General features: G+C 43.2%; 1 protein-coding gene across 3 annotated transcripts in view; it reads left to right on the top strand.

Moving 5' to 3' along the window:
• vac14 (vac14 homolog (S. cerevisiae)) overlaps positions 1 to 19,433 on the top strand; it is a 353,410-nt gene that overhangs the window by 28,653 nt on the left and 305,324 nt on the right. For all 3 annotated transcript variants that reach the window (XM_078543974.1, XM_078543973.1, XM_078543975.1), the window contains exons 3-8: positions 211 to 361; positions 4,025 to 4,192; positions 10,871 to 10,933; positions 16,181 to 16,288; positions 16,788 to 16,897; positions 18,454 to 18,560. In XM_078543974.1, the coding sequence (XP_078400100.1) occupies positions 211 to 361; positions 4,025 to 4,192; positions 10,871 to 10,933; positions 16,181 to 16,288; positions 16,788 to 16,897; positions 18,454 to 18,560 (707 nt within the window). The remainder of the gene's footprint in view (positions 1 to 210; positions 362 to 4,024; positions 4,193 to 10,870; positions 10,934 to 16,180; positions 16,289 to 16,787; positions 16,898 to 18,453; positions 18,561 to 19,433) is intronic.

The raw sequence follows: 19,433 nt of genomic DNA, 5'->3' as shown, positions 1-19,433 counted from the left end.
TGTGCCAGATCCTATGCGCAAGTCTCTGGAGTGGACTCTCACATGGAGTTTAGTCACTCGACAAATGCACTGGAGAGCACCTGGAGATCAGGTAAATCCATACCCTAGTACAAAGCCAATGCCTTGTGGAAGGGAGGGAATGGGTAGCAGAGGAAAAAATGGCAGCAGTTCTGTGCAATTAACTCATATAGTTTTTTGTCCTCGTCTCAGGTTGGTGCGAGAGTTTGTAGCACAGAATAACATTGGGCAGATCAAACACGTGATCCAAATCCTGTCCCAGGAATTTGCACTGTCACAGCATCCTCACAGCCGTAAAGGTGGCCTCATCGGTCTTGCAGCCTGCTCCATTGCTCTTGGCAAGGTGAGTAACATGTTCACCAAGTGATGCATTCATTGTTCAAAGTAAAGTCTAAACTGATTATTTCAGACTTAATTAATCCTCTCCAGTCTGATAACCCGTTGATATTTTACAAACTTCTTTCTAAGCTCTTTTACTGGAGGTATTCATCCTTCCCCCATATAAACGCGCCGCCATTTGCCTTTCTCCTCCATGGCCAGCAGAGTGTGACCTCTGGCTTGCATGGACCAGCATAATGGGAGATGTGTTGGCTGTGTTTCATATTTATCTTTTGGATGTAAAGTTAAACTGAGATCCCATCGGTGCTCTCAGATAAGCATTAAAGATTGAAAGGTACTATTTGAAAAAAAGTGGTGGGGGGGGTTCTCCCTGATGTTCTCGGCAACATAGGTCCTTCAATCAACACCTAAAACAGATTATCTAGTTTCTTGTTTTATTTCTGTTTGCGTGAGCCTGTTGTGTGTAAAATGGTGGCAATGTTTCACTACAACAGTGTCTGCACTTCCGCAAGTACTTTGCTAGCTGTAAGCACTTTGGGATGTCCTAAGGTTTTAAAATGTTAAAAATATTTTAAATAGGCCATTCAGGCTATGATTTGTCACATGAAACTGGAAAGTTTAAAGCATCTTTCAGTATTCAAATTCCCTCTGCAAACAGCAATTAAACTCTGAGGTCAAGCTGTATTTACTTATAGGAATGGGACTTTGTGTTTGATAGTAAACATATTTTGTTTTCTATTAAATTATTGGTTTGAATTTCTTTATTCCAGTTACGTTATAGACAAAATGGCTTATGATGGTTTCTGTGAGCTGTCCCTACAGAGCACGGAAGTGCACACTTTGTTCCAGCAAAAGTCATTTATTATGCATAAAGCACAAGTTGGTAACTCCATGGCTAGTATTTTGAAAGTGTTAATTATTTTCATGCCCATTATTGTGTCCAGTAACAACTGTGTATTTGTCAAAGTACATCCAACTGTTTAATTTAAATATGAGGACGTGCAGTTTTTTTTTGTCTGTGAATGGAATCTTCCTCCCTCAAAGTAATGTGCAGAATGCCTCTGGGTAAACTTGCCTGAAAAGTCATTCTGCTGACATAGAGGTCTGAACAGTATTCCAGGATTTAGTTATCCTGCATAGGAACAAGAGTTGACCATTTAGCTCCCAAGCCTGTTTTGCCATTTCAGTTACATCATGACTGATCTGTATCTTAACTTTATTTATTTGTCTTGCCTCCACAAGAATTGAGGCGAATAATGATTTTTTAAAGCTGCTATAAGGCACTGAATACTGCTCACTTATCTGCTTAATTTGAATGAGCTAATAGTCTGAGCTCAGTCTGATATAGTATTTCCTCAATCTGCCTACTGAGGTTAGGAGAATTGCGTGGCAGAAGAGTTTCCCTGTTGAATGCCTAGACCTTGTTATTTTTTAAGTAGATATTGAACAGGAAAGGGCAGCCTCTGGATACTGGGGACTGCAATGTCCACTAGTGGGAATGGTTAGTAACTGAGTATTCAAAACTACCTTAATTGTTAAAAATGTAACAACTGGTGGGTCAGCAGGTAGCTATCATAACTGATATTCTAAACCTGAGAGTTTCCGTGTGGGCTGTCGGCTGGCATAATTAAAGTTCCTATGTCCAGCACGTGTCCACATCACATTTTTCAAAGGCATCATGTCTGAAACTGGGTCAGAGATGTGGCACATCAAAAAGGTTACAATTGGGTTCCAAGCCTTGAAATCAGTCTATCGACCATCAACAATAACCGATTCAAATAATTGCTTGTCAAGTTATCAATTAAATATTCAATGAATAAATGGAAAGAATTAAAGGGAGCAAGATACACCAATGACAGAGAAGCAAATGGCACAAAACAAATCAATCCAATTCCACAATTTTCCTTCAAAGCTACCATGCATGAGCCAGTAAGTGCCTGTAAACTGTACTGACAATAAATCATTCGTATTATTTCATTGTTATTTACTGCACTTTGTCAGTTATTAATGTTAGTCTACACAACGGAACATTTATATAACCTAGCATACAAAAAATAATCAATTCTGAAAAACACAATAAACCTATCCATAAAATGGGTTAGTTAGTGGTGGAAATAATTGTAAGAAGTTAACCCTCAGATTGGTCTTTGCTTCTGTCTGGAGCTTGGGGTTTGAGTTGCAAACTTTATCTGAGCCATGGCGCACCCAGCTCTGTTCATATGCACAATACCTCAGAGCTGGTGTTGTCAACTTGTTCCCATGGAGTTACAATACGACAGTGTGACAACCAGGCAGTTTACAGACAGCCACTGAGAAGCCCAGCAGAAGGGTGGGGGAGTATCAAAAGTAAGGCTGTTATCTTTTTAGTGCTATGCAGTTTAAGCTGTTTAACAATTCAGAGCTACTGATATTTGAGTCCTGGATTACGAAAGATCTGTTGTCATAAAATTGAAATATCACAATAGATGATTGCCTAGAATTTAAATGTATAAATAAATCTCATCTGTGCATGGAGAGACTTTGTATGCCATGACATGATCTTTTTTTTAAATATCAAATGTTAAAATTAAGTTGGAGATTAGAGTAGAAGCTGTACTGGGAGCACTTATTGAAATTGATGGGCGATGAGTGAATTCTCTCTCCTTATGGTTAAGCCAAGGAGATTCTTTGTTTGTAATCAGCTTCCCCTCACTGCTGGAATCAGTGGCCTTTCTCTGCTTCTTCCCCAGTGAGGCCAACATTCCTGTGCCAGCATGCTGCCCTTTTGATAACCTACCTGATGATCTTATAAATCTTTCATTTTTCAGACCCAACTGGATTGAATCCAATTACTGTAGCTTCTGCTAGCAATAGCCCCTTCAGTAAAACTGGATATAGAAACAGCTGGTGTGCTCGTGTGAACTTGAGAAACATAGGAATGGGCGGCTGTGATACTTGGATATTTAGGAGTGAGGCTGTGATAATGGGAGATATAGGAGGGTGGGCTTGATAATGGGAGATGTAGGGAGTGAGGGTGGGCTTGATACTGGGAGATGTAGGGAGTGAGGGTGAGCTTGATCCTGGGAGATATAGGGAGTGAGGAAGGGATGATGTGATACTGAGATATGTAGGGAGGGAGGGTGTATTGACAGGTTGCAGTGGGTGGCTTTTGAGATAGTGGAAAAGGGTAAAGATGTAATATTGTTTTATGCATGGAGGGAAGTTGAATGTGAAACTAAAATGAAGTTCAGTTTGTTGGGCAGCCCTGTGAATCATTTGACAAAAGCAGCATTGATTGGCCCATAAATCCCAGGGCCGTTTACTGGTCTCTGCTGTATTATCTGGTCCCAGGTTCAATTCCTGGAAACTGCTGTATGTTACCTTATCTCAGTCGAGGTAGCAGTTGGGTAAGCTGCTGTTGGCCTTAGTACCCCTGAACTAGGGTGGGCTGGGTGGTGGGAGGTTCCCAAGTGCTGATGGATAGTTTGGTTGCTGTCATAGTCCACACTGACCCGTGAACAAAGACCAGTTTGAGGAGGTTCCAGGGAACATCTTGTACCCATACAATTACATGTCGATGACATCAGGAGAGATTATTAGAAATTTAGTGTTAAACCATGCACAGTTAAAATGTACTCGTGTTCTTCCCTGTTGGTTTTCATTTACTGTATATTTATTTTCCTTGCAGGATTCTGGTTTGTATCTGAAGGAACTCATTGAACCAGTTTTGACCTGTTTCAACGATGCTGATAGTCGATTGCGTTACTATGCCTGTGAGGCACTGTACAACATTGTGAAGGTGGCCAGGGGCTCAGTCCTTCCCCACTTCAATGTACTGTTCAATGGTCTCAGTAAGGTAATTTTTGGCTATTGGTAAACCAGAACAGCCAGCACATCTCATGGATCTGGGTATTTTATAATTATTCCATCATTGTCTTGGTACCTTAAAAACTGACATGCAGGGGAGTGTGTTGGCAGGAATGCTATACTGAATTATTGATATGGGGGCAAGTTTTGTTACAATAAGAAATGGGATTGGTTTCTTTTGTGCCATTTGTAAATCTTCCAAACCAACTACCACTACCATCTAGAAGGACAAAGGCAGCAGCTACACGGGAACACCACCACTTGGAAGCTCCCCTCCGAGTCACTCACCAACCTGACTTGGAAATATATCACCATTCCTTCACTGTCGCTGGGTCAAAATCCATGGACTGCAGTGGTTCAAGAAGGCACCTCACCACCACCTTCTCAAGGGCAATTAGGGATGGGCAATAAATGCTGGCCTAGCCAGCAACACCCACATCCTGTGAATGAATAAAGAAAAACAAACTACGCATTTGCGGTTTTGTTCTGCTCTTCGTATCTGACTAGTTTATACTGAGTCAGTGGGGTAACTGGTCATCAACAAGTGGGGAAGAAAATGGCCACAACAAAACATACCTTGCTAAGCCTAATTGCAGCCTGCTTGTCTCTTGCCCGACCCTCCCTTCATACTGGTGAAGAATTATGGCTTTATGTTTCTTTTGTTTATGAAGCTGGGAGCACAGTGAACTGACTCGAGGGATCAGTGGTGGAATAAAGCTGAAGTAGCCTGGTTAAATCACTGAGAATTCGATTCCTTGGGCACAGCAACCTCTCCTGCTGCCCTCCCTCCCTGCCTGTCTTCCTTGCTCCTATTGTCACCACTCTGAGGCTTGCTGATGGGAGTGCAGGTGAAAGCCTCGGTTTCCCATTCAGCTTCACTTGGTCCTCCCCACCACTTCGCCAACCCAATGTCAATTTTACCTCCATAGAGCAAGTCAATGAGCTTTGCATTTTTAATAACACTTGGGCCTTGAGCGGACCATGTCTTTTAATTTATTTAAAACATCAGCTGAAACTTCACTTGGCAAATGTTTACAGGCACTTAACTTGAGTTAAACTTGCACTGGGCAGAAGCAGAGGAGCTCCCCCTGCCTTTGAGCAGGATTGTAATTCAGATTCTCCTTGGCCCACCCTAACCATGTGACTAATATCAGATGGTTAGCAGAGACCAGTCAGAAAGCCAGGTGGTGTTCTCCATCCATTCATAGAGAGCACTCTGTGTACACCATTTCACCAAACCTTTCCCCGTATCCTCTTTAAAATTTTATTCATTAAATATTTATCCTCATCCATTTTGAAAGCTGTTATGGATCCTATCTCCACCACTATTTCATGTGGAACATTTTCTACAGTCTACTGTATTTAAGAAACAAAATGCTAATCTCCCATTATTCTCTTTGGATCAGTTATAGGCTTAGGGTTGCCAACTCTTGCTGGACATATTTTGGGAGATGTCGGTGTAAGTGACATCATGGAAAGCTGATGGCGTGACGCGAGTAGGTTCTAGGTTTTATGAGTTGGCTATACGAACAGAGATGCATAAGTACAAATCCTGCCCCAATTCCTCTTATTGCTGTTGAATAATGGGGGGGTGTGAGGTGTAGGAAGAAAGATACTGGAAACATCAGCAACAAGAAGATCTCAAGCCGTATATAATAAAGCCCTTTGCCAAGTCTTTACCGCGCTGTGAACCGTGCCCGCTTTTGATACAGTTACAGCTGTGAACCTGCAGTTGACACAGGTGGAGGCATTCCAAATTGAAATCCTGACAGTCCAGTGGAACTGGAATCAGAATGCCATGTAACCATTCAACATTCTGTTCCAGCCCAGACTGCCGCTGCTGCCTCTGATGAATTTCACACCCTTAAAAGTTTAAAATTTGAAATTTTTTAAATCTCTAGCAACAATTTACTGCATGCAGCAATGAGACTCAACAGCTTACATTCTCCTTCTGCTAGGATGATTGCATTGGCAATTATAATGTCGCAAAAGGATATTTATGCTCTAAGTATGAGCTGCAGCTTTCTGCTCCAAATTTAATGAGTAGTTGTTGTGCAAATCCAGAATATTCTTAAAATTAGCAGGGAGGTTGAGAGTGAGGTGCTGTTTGTGCAAGGCAAACAGCAGAATGGAGCAAATTGCCCAGAGAATTTTAATGATTAGCAACTCGAGTATTGCTGAAAAAAGACATTTTGTCGAAGCTTTTTGTCCTGCACGCATCAGGACAATTGCAAGAATACCAATGACAGGGGAAGCAACGACTTTATACTGTATGAGAAGAGAGTGCTGATTGGTTGGCAATTGGACACTGGTAGAAGCATTGCCATGGAGATTGCACCTGTTAATGGTGATTGACAGTTAACTGCCAAGCATTGTTTGAAATTTAAACCAGGCAGCATGACTCTGATTGTTCAAGACATTGTCCTAAGGAACGAACCAGTGAATGGCTATCATTTGTTTATCTGAAATGCTAACACAGGCGCAATGTGTGTACATGTTTTTTCTGCCTGCAAAGAACAGGGCCCTGTGTATTAATATATGTAGCTTCCAGTATACACAATTGCGCTACACTGCGGGCCTGACTGACAATCTTAAAGTGGTTGTCAGTGTAATTTTTAGCACACTGAGGATTATTTAGCAAATTAACAACTCACAATGTAGCTCTTTTTTGGCTGAACTTGCTGACCAATTTATACATTACAAACGGCGTGCAATGTGAACTCGCTGTTATTTACCTAACAAGGTTTGAGACAACAATTTTTATTAATTATAGCTTGGAAATTGCTGTCAGTACACTGTCAGGGCCTAGTGATAATGTCAATAGACTAGTAATCCAGAGGCCCAGATTAATGCTCTGAGGGCACGGCTTCAAATCCCACAACAGTGGAATTTAAATTCAGTTAATAAAAGAAACCTGGAATTAAAAGCTAGTCTTCATAATAGAGACCTTGAAACCATTGGTGAAATGGTAGAAACCATAAAAACCAATATTGTCTTTAGGGAAGGAAAACTGCTGTCCTTACCTGGTCTGGCTACATGTGATTCTAAACCCACAGCAATGTGGTTGTGTCTTAAATGCCCTCTGAAATGGCTGAGCAAACCACTTCGTTGTATCAACCCGCTACGAAGTCTAAAAGGAATGAAACTGGATGGACCAACTGAAATCGATCTAGGCACTGGGTCAGCCAGCCCTGTCGACCCTGCAGAGTCCACCTTACTAACATCTGGGAGCTTGTGCCAAAATTGGGAGAACTGTCCCACATTCTAGCCAAGCAACAGCCTGACATAGTCATACTCACGGAACCACACCTTACAAGCAATGTTCCAGACACCATCATCACCATCCCTGGGTATGTGCTGCCCCACCGGCAGGATAGAGCCAGCAGAGGTGGCAGCACAGTGGTGTACAATCGGGAGGGAGTTGCCTTGGGAGTCCTCAACATTGACTCCGGACCCCCTAAAGTCTCATGGCATCAGGTCAAACATGGGCCAGGAAACTTCCTGCTGATTGCGACCTACTGCACCCTCCTCACCCCATTCAACTGAAGAATCAGTGCTCTTCCATGTTGAACACCACTTGGAAAAAGCGCTGAGTGTTGCAAGGGCACAGAATGTACTCTCGGTGGAGGGCTTCAATGTCCATCACCAAGAGTGGCACCACCGCTGACTGAGCTGGCCGAGTCCTAAAGCTGCTAGACTGGGTCTATGGCAGGTGGTAAGGAAACAAGAGGGAAAAACCTACTTGCCCTCATCCTTGCCAATCTACCTGTTAGAGGTGCGTCTGTCTGTAACAGTATTGGTAGGAGTGGCCACTGCACAGTCCTTTTGAAGACCAAGCCCTGTCTTACACATTGAGGGTACCCTCTATTGTGTTGTGAGGCACGACCACCGTGCTAAATGGGATAGATTTCAAACCTATCTAGCAACTCAAGACTGGGCAACCATGAGGCACTGTGGGCCATCAGCAGCAGCAGAATTGCGCTTGAACACAATCTGTAACCTCATGGCCCAGCATATCCCCCACTCTATCAATACCATCAAGCCAGGGATCAACCCTGGTTCAATGAAGAGTGCAGGAGTAGCACCAGACATTCCTAAAAATGAGGTGTCAACCTGGTGAAGGTACAACTCAGGACTACTTGCGTGCCAAACAGTGTAAGCATGCGATGGACAGAGCTAAACAATCCCACAACCAACGGATCAAATCTAAGCTCTGCAGTCCTGTCACATCCACTTGTGAATGGTGGTGGACAGTTAACAAATCACTGGAGGAGGACGCTCCACAAATATCCCCATCCTCAATGATGGAGGAGCCCAGCATATCTATGCCAAGGCTGAAGCATTTGCAACCATCTTGAGCCTGAAGTGCCGAGTGGATGATCCATCTCGGCCTCCTCCAGAGGTCCCCAGCATCACTGATGCCAGTCTTCATTCAATTCGATTCACTCCCCGTGATATCAAGAAGCTGCTGAAGGCACTAGATATTGCAAAGACTATGGGCCTTGAGAACATTCTGACAATAGTAGTGAAAACTTGTGCTCCAGAATTAGCTGTTTCCCTAGCCAAGCTGTTCCAGTACAGCTATAGTACAGGCATCTACCTGGCAATGTGGAAAATTGCCCAGGTATGTCCTGTACAAAAAGCAGGACAAATCCAACCTGGCCAGTTACTGCCCCATCAGTCTACTCTCGATCATCAGTAAAGTGACGGAAAGCGTCGTCCACAATACTATTAAGCGGCACTCACTCAGCAAACACTTGTTCACTGACACTCAGTTTGGTTACACCAGAGCCACTCAGTTCCTGATCTTATTGCAGCCTTGGTCCAAAAACGACAAAAGAGCTGAACTGTGAGGTGAGATTGACTGTCCTTGACATCAAGGCAGTATTTGACTGAGTGTGGCATCAAAGAGCCCTAGCAAAACTGAAGCCATTGAGAAATGGGGAAAACTCTCCACTGGTTGGGGTCATACCTAGCACATTGGTTGTGGTTGTTGGAGGTCAATCACCTCAGTCCCAGGACACCACTGCAGGAGTTCCTCAGGGTAGTGTCCTAGGCCTGAGAATTTTCAGCTGCGTCATCAATGACCTTCCTTCCATTGTAAGGTCGGAAGCGGGGATGTTCACTGATGATTGCACAATGTTCAGTACCATTCACGACTCCTCAGATACTTAAGTTGTCCATGTCCATATGCAGCATGACCTGGACAACATTCAGGCTTGGACTGATAAGTGGCAAGTAACATTTGTGCCACACAAGTGCCAGGCAATATTCATCTCCAGCAGGAGAGGGTCTAACCATCTCCCATTCACATTCAGTGGCATTGCCATCAATGAATTCCCTGCTGTCAACATCCTGTGGGTTGCCATGGACCAGAAACAGAACTGGACTAGCCATATAACTACTGTGGCTACAAGAGCAGGTCAGAGTTTTGGAATTCCACAGTGAGTAACTCCCCAAACCCTGTCCACCATCTACAAAGCACAAGTCAGGAGTGTGGTGGAATACTCTTCACTTGCCTGGATGAGTGCAACTCTAACAACATTTAAGCTCCACGCTGTCCAGGGCAAAGCAGCCCGCTTTATTGGCACCCCATCCACAAACATACACTCCCTCCATCACTGATGCACAGTGGCAGCAGTATGTACCATCTACAAGATGCATTGCAGCAACTCACCAAGTCTCCTTCAACAGCACGTTCCAAACTCGCGACCTCTACCACCTAGAAGGACAAGGGCAGCAGTTGCATGGGAACACCACCACCTGCAAGTTCCCCTCCAAGCCACTTGCCATCCTGACTTGGAATTACATCGCTGTTCTTTCACTGCTGGGTCAAAATCCCGGAACTCCCCTCCTAACAGCACGGTGGGTGTACCTAGACTGCAATGGTTCAAGAAGCTGGCTCACCACTACTTTCTCAGGGGCAATTAGGTATGCCAACAAATGCTTAGCCAGCGATGCCCACATCCCATGAAAGAATCAAACAAAAAAGACTCTAAGATGACAGAATTACTCTGCAGCGGTCTAAGCTGCTACTTGCCCTCTGTCACAGCCGTAACTCTCACCTTTACCTTAGCTTCTGGCATTTCATTTGTGACAAGTCATGTCACCGCTTCTCTGCCCCACTCTCCCTCCCTGCCCCAGGTTGCATTGTCCTCTGGGAGTTGTAGTCTGTCCTCCACCCAGTTCACTGCTGACCTCCATGCAGGGACAGAGAGGGAGACTACATTTCCTAGCCAGCGCCATGGGTCTCTCCTTCCTTGTTTTAGGTTGGGTGGGGGGAGGTGGTGATGATGCTTGTGGACCAAACTGGCCCAACTCACTCAATGGTGTCAATGTAAAATATTGTTTTAAAATCTCCTGGCATGCTTTTATAGCCACTGGGAGATTGATGTTGATTCCAGTCGACTCCCAGCCATTCGGGGAGGGTTGGCAACCCTATATGGGTTCTACTTATTGTCCTGCCAATCGTATTTAGACAACTCAGATGTTTTGTTAGCCTCTTTTCTACTGGAGAAAGCTGACCCCCTAACAAAAGCCTCTCTTCTGTGAAGTCTTATCCACACTCTTCAGTCATTTAATTTGTAAAACTTTCAGTTTTGTAACAGAGGAAAAATGATACCCCTAACGATATTTGCTCTGAGTAACGTGTCTCTGTTTTCCACAGTTGGCTGCAGATCCAGATCCCAATGTTAAAAGTGGCTCTGAATTGCTGGACCGGTTATTAAAGGTAAGCATCTGAATTTGCTGCTGGGCAGATGTCTGGTATGTTTGGCTTGGGAACGGACTGTGAACGAGCATTTTCCAGAAAGGGGAAGGGGGCACTGATCAACAGTTTGAATTGACCGTTACATATTAAAATGGCTCTTTCTCTCTCTCCCCGCCACTCCTTTGCCCAAGAGTTGTAGTGCCTTGACAGTCATCTTGCTTGAGATCGAATTGTTAGCATTACAGACCAGCGCACCTCTAGTCTGTGTGAATTCTGTACAATATCAAGGAATGCATCCATCTTGGATGTACTGAGATAAGCGTAAGGAGATCAGTTAAAGTGATCAAGTTGCTGATTTTTAAATGCCTCAATTAAATCTTCCCTTAACACTTCCTGCTCTGAGGAGGATAATCCAGCTTCACCTTGTCTCTCCACATAAGTCCCTCATTTTTGTTTTTGATAGGCAAGATTAGTTTAAAATCAAATACGTGATTCATTCAAAATCACTGGAAATTATTTTCAATTCTCCACTTGTGACATTACGGGAGAGGAAAAGTGACGGTGCTTTTTATTTTCCACCCTTCATATTCTTATGAGGAATGAGAGGAGTAGATATTACAATCCTCTTAGAGACTGATAACTTTTAAGAAAAAAATTGAATTTCCAGTTGAAAGACGAAAGGATGACACAAGAAGGTTTCAGGTTTAAAGACTTTTACTGCAACAAACAGACTAAAAGCACTGTTGACAAAATGTTGCTTTTGTAGGCAACTTATACTTTCAACAAGGGAACAGAACTTTCCCCTTTTACTTTTAACGGAACCGGAAAAACCCACTTCACAGCTTTACTGTACACCGTCCTGTAAGTGGTCATTTAATTCTCTGGACCCAGTCCAATGTGATTCTCAGCTCCCGAGGGTTTACTTCTGTTCCTTTCCTTTCTCAACCTGGTAACATTTAACCCAAGAACGGTGTCTCGCAGTGAGAGTTTTTCTTCTGGATTCTCCCTCTAGCACAAGCTGGGCAAATCTTCCAGCCTTGTTTCAAATCCTCATGAATTTGGTCATTTCAGTTCAACCGGGAGCTCCCACCCGCATTCCTGAGCGGTGAACCATAGAGACTTTTGACCTCTGGCTGATCCCTCTGTTCTGGATCCTAGCAGTCTAACCTGTCTGTGATTTCACTTATGTTTTAGGAAAACCTGTCAGCCTATCTGACAATGCCTTCCTCTGCACCCTTCATGCGAATCACATGGGCCTTGTGTTGAGGTAAAAATGTTGATTAGCCGTTCTCTCATAGGACCCCAATTCTATCCTATCTTGGAATTAAATGGACAGTTTAAAGCATAACTGTTTATAACCTGACATTTTTAACACAACCGTGGGACTTTGGAGGCTACCAGTCTACCACTCTAAACACTCTAATGGCTCCTGCCATTATCTCCTAAGCGTGAACACCTTCCCAGCAAAAGAATCTGGGCCTCCTTTTAGTCTTTAACAGTCCCCCTGCCCAGGCCTGTTGTCAGACAGACTTCAGAAGAGGTCAGATGACACCCCCCCCCCCTTACATTTTACCTTAAATTTAAGTCACAGTCCCAAAACACAATCTCTTAAACCTCATAATTGTAACAGCAATTTGGGCATTGCCCCTTTTAAGAGTAAGATTGCACAGTAACCATTAACTACTGATAGAAACCCATGTTTGTGTACTTTTTTGAAGAAGAGCAGGGAGAAGCCGTGAAAAGTGGTGTCATGACATACACGTTCGTTATTTCTTGTATACTTGGAATACTAGAAAGTATCGGTCATGGCACTGGATGGCTTTTGTTTCCTTGAGCACTATTATGCTGACCATTATACTTGTGCAGCATTTCACTTTCTGGGCACTGCTGCAGGCCGGTGGCCAGTGACAAGGGAAATTGGAGGGAGCGGTGTCCCTGACTGAGTAGTGTAGGTACAAATCTGGGATTAGATTGCCTGCAGAAAATGGAAAATCTGGAATGGATGTGTGTGTGATCGCTAATCCCAGGAACTACATGTCAGTTACAGTTGCAATGAGTGTTGGTAGTTTTGTGCCTTTGTTGAACTGACCAAGGGGTGTTTGCAGGTGACACCATTTTAGATGAGTGAGGCACTCACTTCAGGCACAATGTGCATGTTTACTGATTGTCTATTTTGTGATCTAGCAGGATGCTTGAGTAGCTGGAGGTTGCAGACTTCATTTTATGCACAAGCTGTGGTTTCTACGTTTTCCATTTTCATCAGCGTACAGTTTTTTAAAAACAGGGGGTTCTTGGTAAAGGAGAGTGGCTGAGTTCCCCAGATGTTTGCAGGGGTTAGAGTTGAAGTTCCTCAATTTTGTCCCTAAATTAGAGATTCATGATTGCACACGCTCTTCCTGCGTCCTCGTCAATGAAGTCAAGCTTATCTAGTCTTCTGCTGAAATCATAGAATCTTATAGTGCAGAAGGAGGCCATTTAGCCCATCGTGCTGGCTCTATGAAAGAACCATCCAATTAGTCCCACTCCTCTTGCCCTTGAGTTGTGCAGCTCGCTGCATAAAATAATTTCTCATCTCACCTCTGCTTCTTTTGCCAATTACTTTAAATCTATGTTGTTACTGACTCTTCTGCCAGTGGGGAGTTCCTCATTATCTACTCTATCAAAGTTCTTCTTCATTTTTGAATATCTCTATTAAATCTTCCCTTAACTCTTTCTGCTCTAAGGACAGTCCAGCTTCTCTAGTCTCTTCGCATAACTGAAACCCCAAATTCCTCATGCCATTATAGTAAATGTCCTCCGCACCTCTCCTATGTCTTGTGGTACTCATGTTATCTGACTCACCCTTTCACAGCACCTTGCGCTATGGAATTTCTTACCTCTTGCCTTGTCTTATTGCAGTCTACTAGTTTTTAAAAGCAAGGCTCTTCTTTGACAGTGTTCTGTACAGTAATGGTAAGAAAGCAATTAAATTATGATTCAATCGATAAGCTACAAAGAACTTAGCCTTCACCTTAGGGACAGCCAGCCCTTCCATCACAGCTGTGGACACTTCCATCTTATTGGTATTTGAATTGGGGGAAAAGTATTCTCAAATTTTGCTTTCGCATTCCATTATTCTTGTTCAAGGATAGATTTTCTTCCAGCCACGTATCAATAGCTCCAATTGCACTCAGACAGGGTGCAATCTCACAAGTGACTGACCGAGAAGTGGAAATGTTACAGTCATTGCTTCCCTCTATGAAGTACCATCACAAACTCAGAGTGCCAATGCCTGCAGGCCTGGGATGGTTCTGATTCTTCTCTGAGAGTTCATGTCAGGGCAATTCATCCACATTTCTCAGTTAAAAACCTTTAAACTTGCAACCACTAGTGCTTAGCTGGTTTGTGCCTTGCCATGTAGGTAAGTCAAGTGAAAACGTTTCTTTGTGCAGTCAGCCAGGCTATTTGTGAGCACCGAAGCTAATGAGAGTGTCTGCTTACATGGCAAAAGATATAGAAAGTAAGCTGACCACAATTGTGAGGAAGTTCAGTCCCAGTCAAAAGAACGTAGTATTTATGGGGAAATGACCCTGTGGTATTTTAAAATTGTAAGTTAATTTTCCTTTTGAAAAGTGCCTCATCAGTCTCAACTCCCTGTTGCTTTACAGAAAACGTCAATGGGTTGGGCATGTGGTCAGCAGCCAAGGGCAGAAAGATGTTTGGCTTTCTCTTCAGGAACAGGAAGAGGCTGATCTGTATTTTGTCAGTATCACTATCCCTCAACAATATCCTTAGAAGAAAGCCCTCTGCTGTGCTACAGTGATTTAATATCCTACAGTTGTCATCCTTTGGTTGCTCAGGGATTGTTGGTCCTGAATTGAAAGAACATCTGTGTTTTTGGGCCTATGCCCATCAGGAGCTGAATTCAGACTCAGAGTATCACAGACAGGGCCATGGTGCAACCTCAGGCACGTGTGAGCATGCAAGGCATCCATTTCTGTGTGAAATTGTTTGTCTTGCAGTGGTGAACAAGCGATTTGCTTTTTTAGTCATTGAGCCCGAGAAGTGCAGTCTCCTTCCTCTTGTAGCAATTTAACTTCTTACATGGCTGCAGTTTGTACTGGAATAAAATTGAGTAATATGTAGAAAATTCATTGCCCCAAGCTGAGTTGTAATCTGGTGCTTTGCCACTGGCTGTTGCGTTGTGTATGTAATAATCTGCCAGTACACGACTTCATGCCCCTGTGCTCATTGTAACTATTAAGCACCCAAAGTTAGGAAGGAATCCAACTTTTCCCAGGCCATTTGGAGGGCGATTAGAGCTTTTGATGTGGGCATTCCAATTTCTTGCTGTAAGAATTTGAGATGCTAAGTCTACCTGCTTCTTTGAGGGGTTTAATTGCCCTGACATGAACTCTCAGAGAAGAATCAGAACCATCCCAGGCCTGCAGGCATTGGCACTCTGAGTTTGTGATGGTACTTCATAGAGGGAAGCAATGACTGTAACATTTCCACTTCTCGGTCAGTCACTTGTGAGATTGCACCCTGTCTGAGTGCAATTGGAGCTATTGATACGTGGCTGGAAGAAAATCTATCCTTGAACAAGAATAATGGAATGCGAAAGCAAAATTTAAGAATACTTTTCCCCCAATTCAAATACCAATAAGATGGAAGTGTCCACAGCTGTGATGGAAGGGCTGGCTGTCCCTAAGGTGAAGGCTAAGTTCTTTGTAGCTTATCGATTGAATCATAATTTAATTGCTTTCTTACCATTATTGTTGAGATCCTTTTGGGAAGCCAGAGTTGAGAGAATATTTGTAATAAGAGAGTTGACTTTTTTTTTGACCCTCTTCTTTTGGCATGTTGAGAAGTATTGTTAGTTTGCCAGCCATATGGGGAAAGGCTTTCAAAACCTGAGTGCTTTACAACCAATGAAATACTTTTTGAAGTGTAGTTACTGTTGTAATCTAGGAAATGCAGCAGCCAATTTGCACAAGTTTCAAAAATAATAATTGGTAATGATGCGATAACCTGTTTTCGTAGTGTTGGTTGAGAGTTAAATATTGGAAGAACTGCCCTGCTCTTTTCAAAATAGTCCCAGGGAATCTTTTACATCCAATTGAGAGGGCAGCTGAGGCCTCGGCACTTGGTGATTCCTGTTGCACGGAGTTGTGAAGTTGTTTTTCATTTCACTACGTGTGAACTGTTTAACGTGAATGTACCTTTGGCTGTCACAGCTAATAATTATTTAGTCCATGATAGGTGATTTAATCATTTCTTATCTCACAGGACATTGTCACAGAAAGTTCCAAATTTGACCTTGTGGCCTTTGTCCCTCTCTTGAGAGAGCGAATTTATTCCAACAATCAGTATGCAAGGCAATTCATCATCTCCTGGGTGAGTACCAAAATTGTGGCCTTCGGTTAATGGAGTTGAGTGTGTCGATCTATTCGGCAGCAGATTGAATCAATAGCTTAAGCATTTTAAAACTAAAAAGGGAAGTAACATTTCTGCTGTCACTACAGCAGCACTGATTTGGGCTTCAGGTTCTGGCTGAGGGAATCATCAATATATGACTTACAGCCGTGTTGTACCTTGTGTCTTCTGACTTGAACCACACAGAGCAAGTGCCATCCAATGCAAGTGGTGTCTTCGCCACCATACGTAGCATTTCTGCTAAACAGCCATCACCTGTATTCACATTAATGACAAGGCTTATACACATAGAGAAACTTGCTTGTAATCTAATTTTTCCCACACTTAAAATGCAGTGATATGTTGAGTTTCTCATTTTGGATTGAATTCTGAGCTGCCAAACCACTCTTGGGATTCAGGTGGTGTTGCCTCTAAGCATTGCCGGCTCTCGTACTATTTTCAATCTTGGCTATCTTTGCAGATCCTGGTATTGGAATGTGTTCCTGATATTAACCTGCTCGATTACCTGCCAGAAATCCTGGATGGGCTCTTTCAGATCCTCGGCGACAACAGTAGAGAGATCCGTAAAATGTAAGTATAGGTGACTTGCACAATGTAAGCAAAGTCAATGACTCACCTATAGCATTCATTTTCTTGAGCTTTGGGAATTGTGTATTCAACCCGATGTGGGATGTTAATGGTTGCTGGAGCATACTTATCTCAGCTGCTCAGCATCAAGGAGCCATGTGTGGAGTCGATGTCCCTCAGCACCACCTGTAACGGACACTGCGCATCCTGAAATTCAATTGATCAAAGTTGATTCTGATGTTAAGTAGCAGTCAGAAGTGACCAACTCCAGTGCTGGTCGATCAAAGCCAGAATTCACCTAAGTAGAGAAGCTCATGGGTTAATGAGTGTCTCTCAAGACAAGAAGGCCCCCTTTTTTTAATAATGGAGAAGTAATGGAAGATGCAGAAGTTGAGAAGAAATTTCTATACCAAGCAGATTCATGGAGTTTTAACTAGAAACCTTGGTCAAAGTGCTAATTCCATGTGCTTAATTGTTTGATATTTGAGTTAACTCCCACTTGAAGTCCCTGCTTGTATGTCAGACAAGGGTTACCAGTGTTACCCTATTGGATCCAGTGGGCATATCTACCACTTAAAGCTTCCTGTGAGTTCCCATCACTGTTACCAGGCAGGTTGAAGAACAAACTGGTAGGACTTCCTCTTGATTGAGTCCAACAAGATTGTTTGTCTCTGCTGATTCGCTAGTTGCCTTTCAGATGGGGATAAAATAAGGAAACAAAGGAAGCACCAGATGTTCCTTGTGAAAGGGTTAAAGCAACAGGATAATTGAGATAGACAGCCTTGATCAAAGGAAGCATTGCAGATGTAGGTGGCTACTTGACCAAGCCTGTTGGGTGGAGCTTGCCCATAAGCAGCCCATTGAGGTTGATCCAGCTATGAGCTGGGTTTCCAGGGAGCCATTTATGGCTTGTGAGCAATGTTACCGCTAAGCTACATGCATGCGGAGCAGCCTGGAACATACCACTTGGGCCTTGATCTGGATTAAATACCATTAATACGTGGCCGTGCAAAGACACTTAAACGGATGTGGCATTGAAAAAGCCGACTGCGCATTGCTTGTGAGTAGCGTCGCTCAAATAGTGAAATTGCTGCAAAATTCCATCATGTTCTCAAGAAAGGCACCATGACCACAGCCCAGGTTGTGTAATTCACCAGTTTGTGTAGCTGATATTTTACAAAACCTGAAGAAGCAGCTAATGGCGGTTGGTTCTTGGGGAAAGAGACAATGTCAGTCCTTATTTGTGTGCAAAGGTTGAATTTTTAAGTGTTTAAAAAAAAAAAGTCGTCTTAATTTTTATACTGTTCGGGCTGATGGATTTTTTTTTTCCTTCCTGATCTGGGGTGCTGAAGGCAGCTATTATAATATCCCTTTATGTAGCTGGCTGTGAACAGCTATCTCAGCACAAGCTACTGATCTGTCTGGGTGCTGTTTTCTGCCTTAAGCAGCAACATCATCGTTAGAAGCTTAGGGTGATTTGATGATTTTGTACTTACTTCTTTCTTGCTGTAGCTTAATCAGCAGGATCCACCTGGATAACATTCTTAATTTACCTCTAGGTGCGAGACTGTCCTTGTTGAGTTTCTAAAGGAGATCAAGAAAAACCCTTCAAGTGTGAAATTTGCTGAAATGGCCAACATCTTGGTCATCCACTGCCAGGCCTCTGGTGAGTTCCCTTTCTCCACCCTGGTGTATCCTGCTCTGCCTCCTATCCCCTTCCTCCTTTGCCCTCTTCCCCCCACCTTTCTATTAATCCTACTCCCCCCACCTTTCTATTAATCCTTCTCCCTCTTTCTCCTAATCCCTCTCCCCCCCCTTTCTCCTAATCCCTCCCCCCCCTTTCTCCTAATCCCTCTCCCCCCCCTTTCTCCTAATCCCTCTCCCTCCCCCTTTCTCCTAATCCCTCTTCCCCTGCCCCCCACTTTCCCCTCGTCCCTCCCTTCTCGCCCCTGCCCTTTTACCACCTCCCCTAATTGCCACAGCCGCAGCCTATAGTAGTGAGTTCCATATTCTCACCACTTTCTCAACTCCTAATTGTTATAAAAATATAGCCTGAGGTTAAGGCTGTAGTTGAAGCCAAAAAATGAAAATCCCCTCTAATTGTTCCCAGCTGTCAATAATTGCATTTGCTAAACCAAAAAAGTACCATTAAAATTTTAACTCAAAATGTGAAGAATTGTACATGGCATATTTGTGTGAAAATAACAGGTTCCTATAACAGTATTTTGAGCTCAGGTATACAGTGTAATATGGAAATGATTGCAGAGCTAAATGGTGCAGTGAATTAAACACAGTCCCCATGTACCTTGGTGGAGCCTGAGTTTGAATCTAGCCCTGCCTGGGATGACAGTCTCCTTTCTACCCGCTATAAGAGATACTTATGAAATGAGTTGGGTAGTCTTAGCCTAGTTCCTAGTGGCTGTGAATCCATACCAGAAAATTATTCACATTTCACAAATTAATACTGAAGCGGAGCTCATTCTGGCTGGTGTCGGAAATTGAAACAAAGGATATCATTCTTCTGACTTGAATTTTGATT

Source organism: Cetorhinus maximus, chromosome 6 (genome assembly GCF_964194155.1).
Source record: "Cetorhinus maximus chromosome 6, sCetMax3.hap1.1, whole genome shotgun sequence".
Lineage (NCBI taxonomy): Eukaryota > Metazoa > Chordata > Chondrichthyes > Lamniformes > Cetorhinidae > Cetorhinus > Cetorhinus maximus.
Note: the sequence above shows the minus strand (reverse complement) of the source record. Positions and strands in the feature narration are given on the sequence as shown.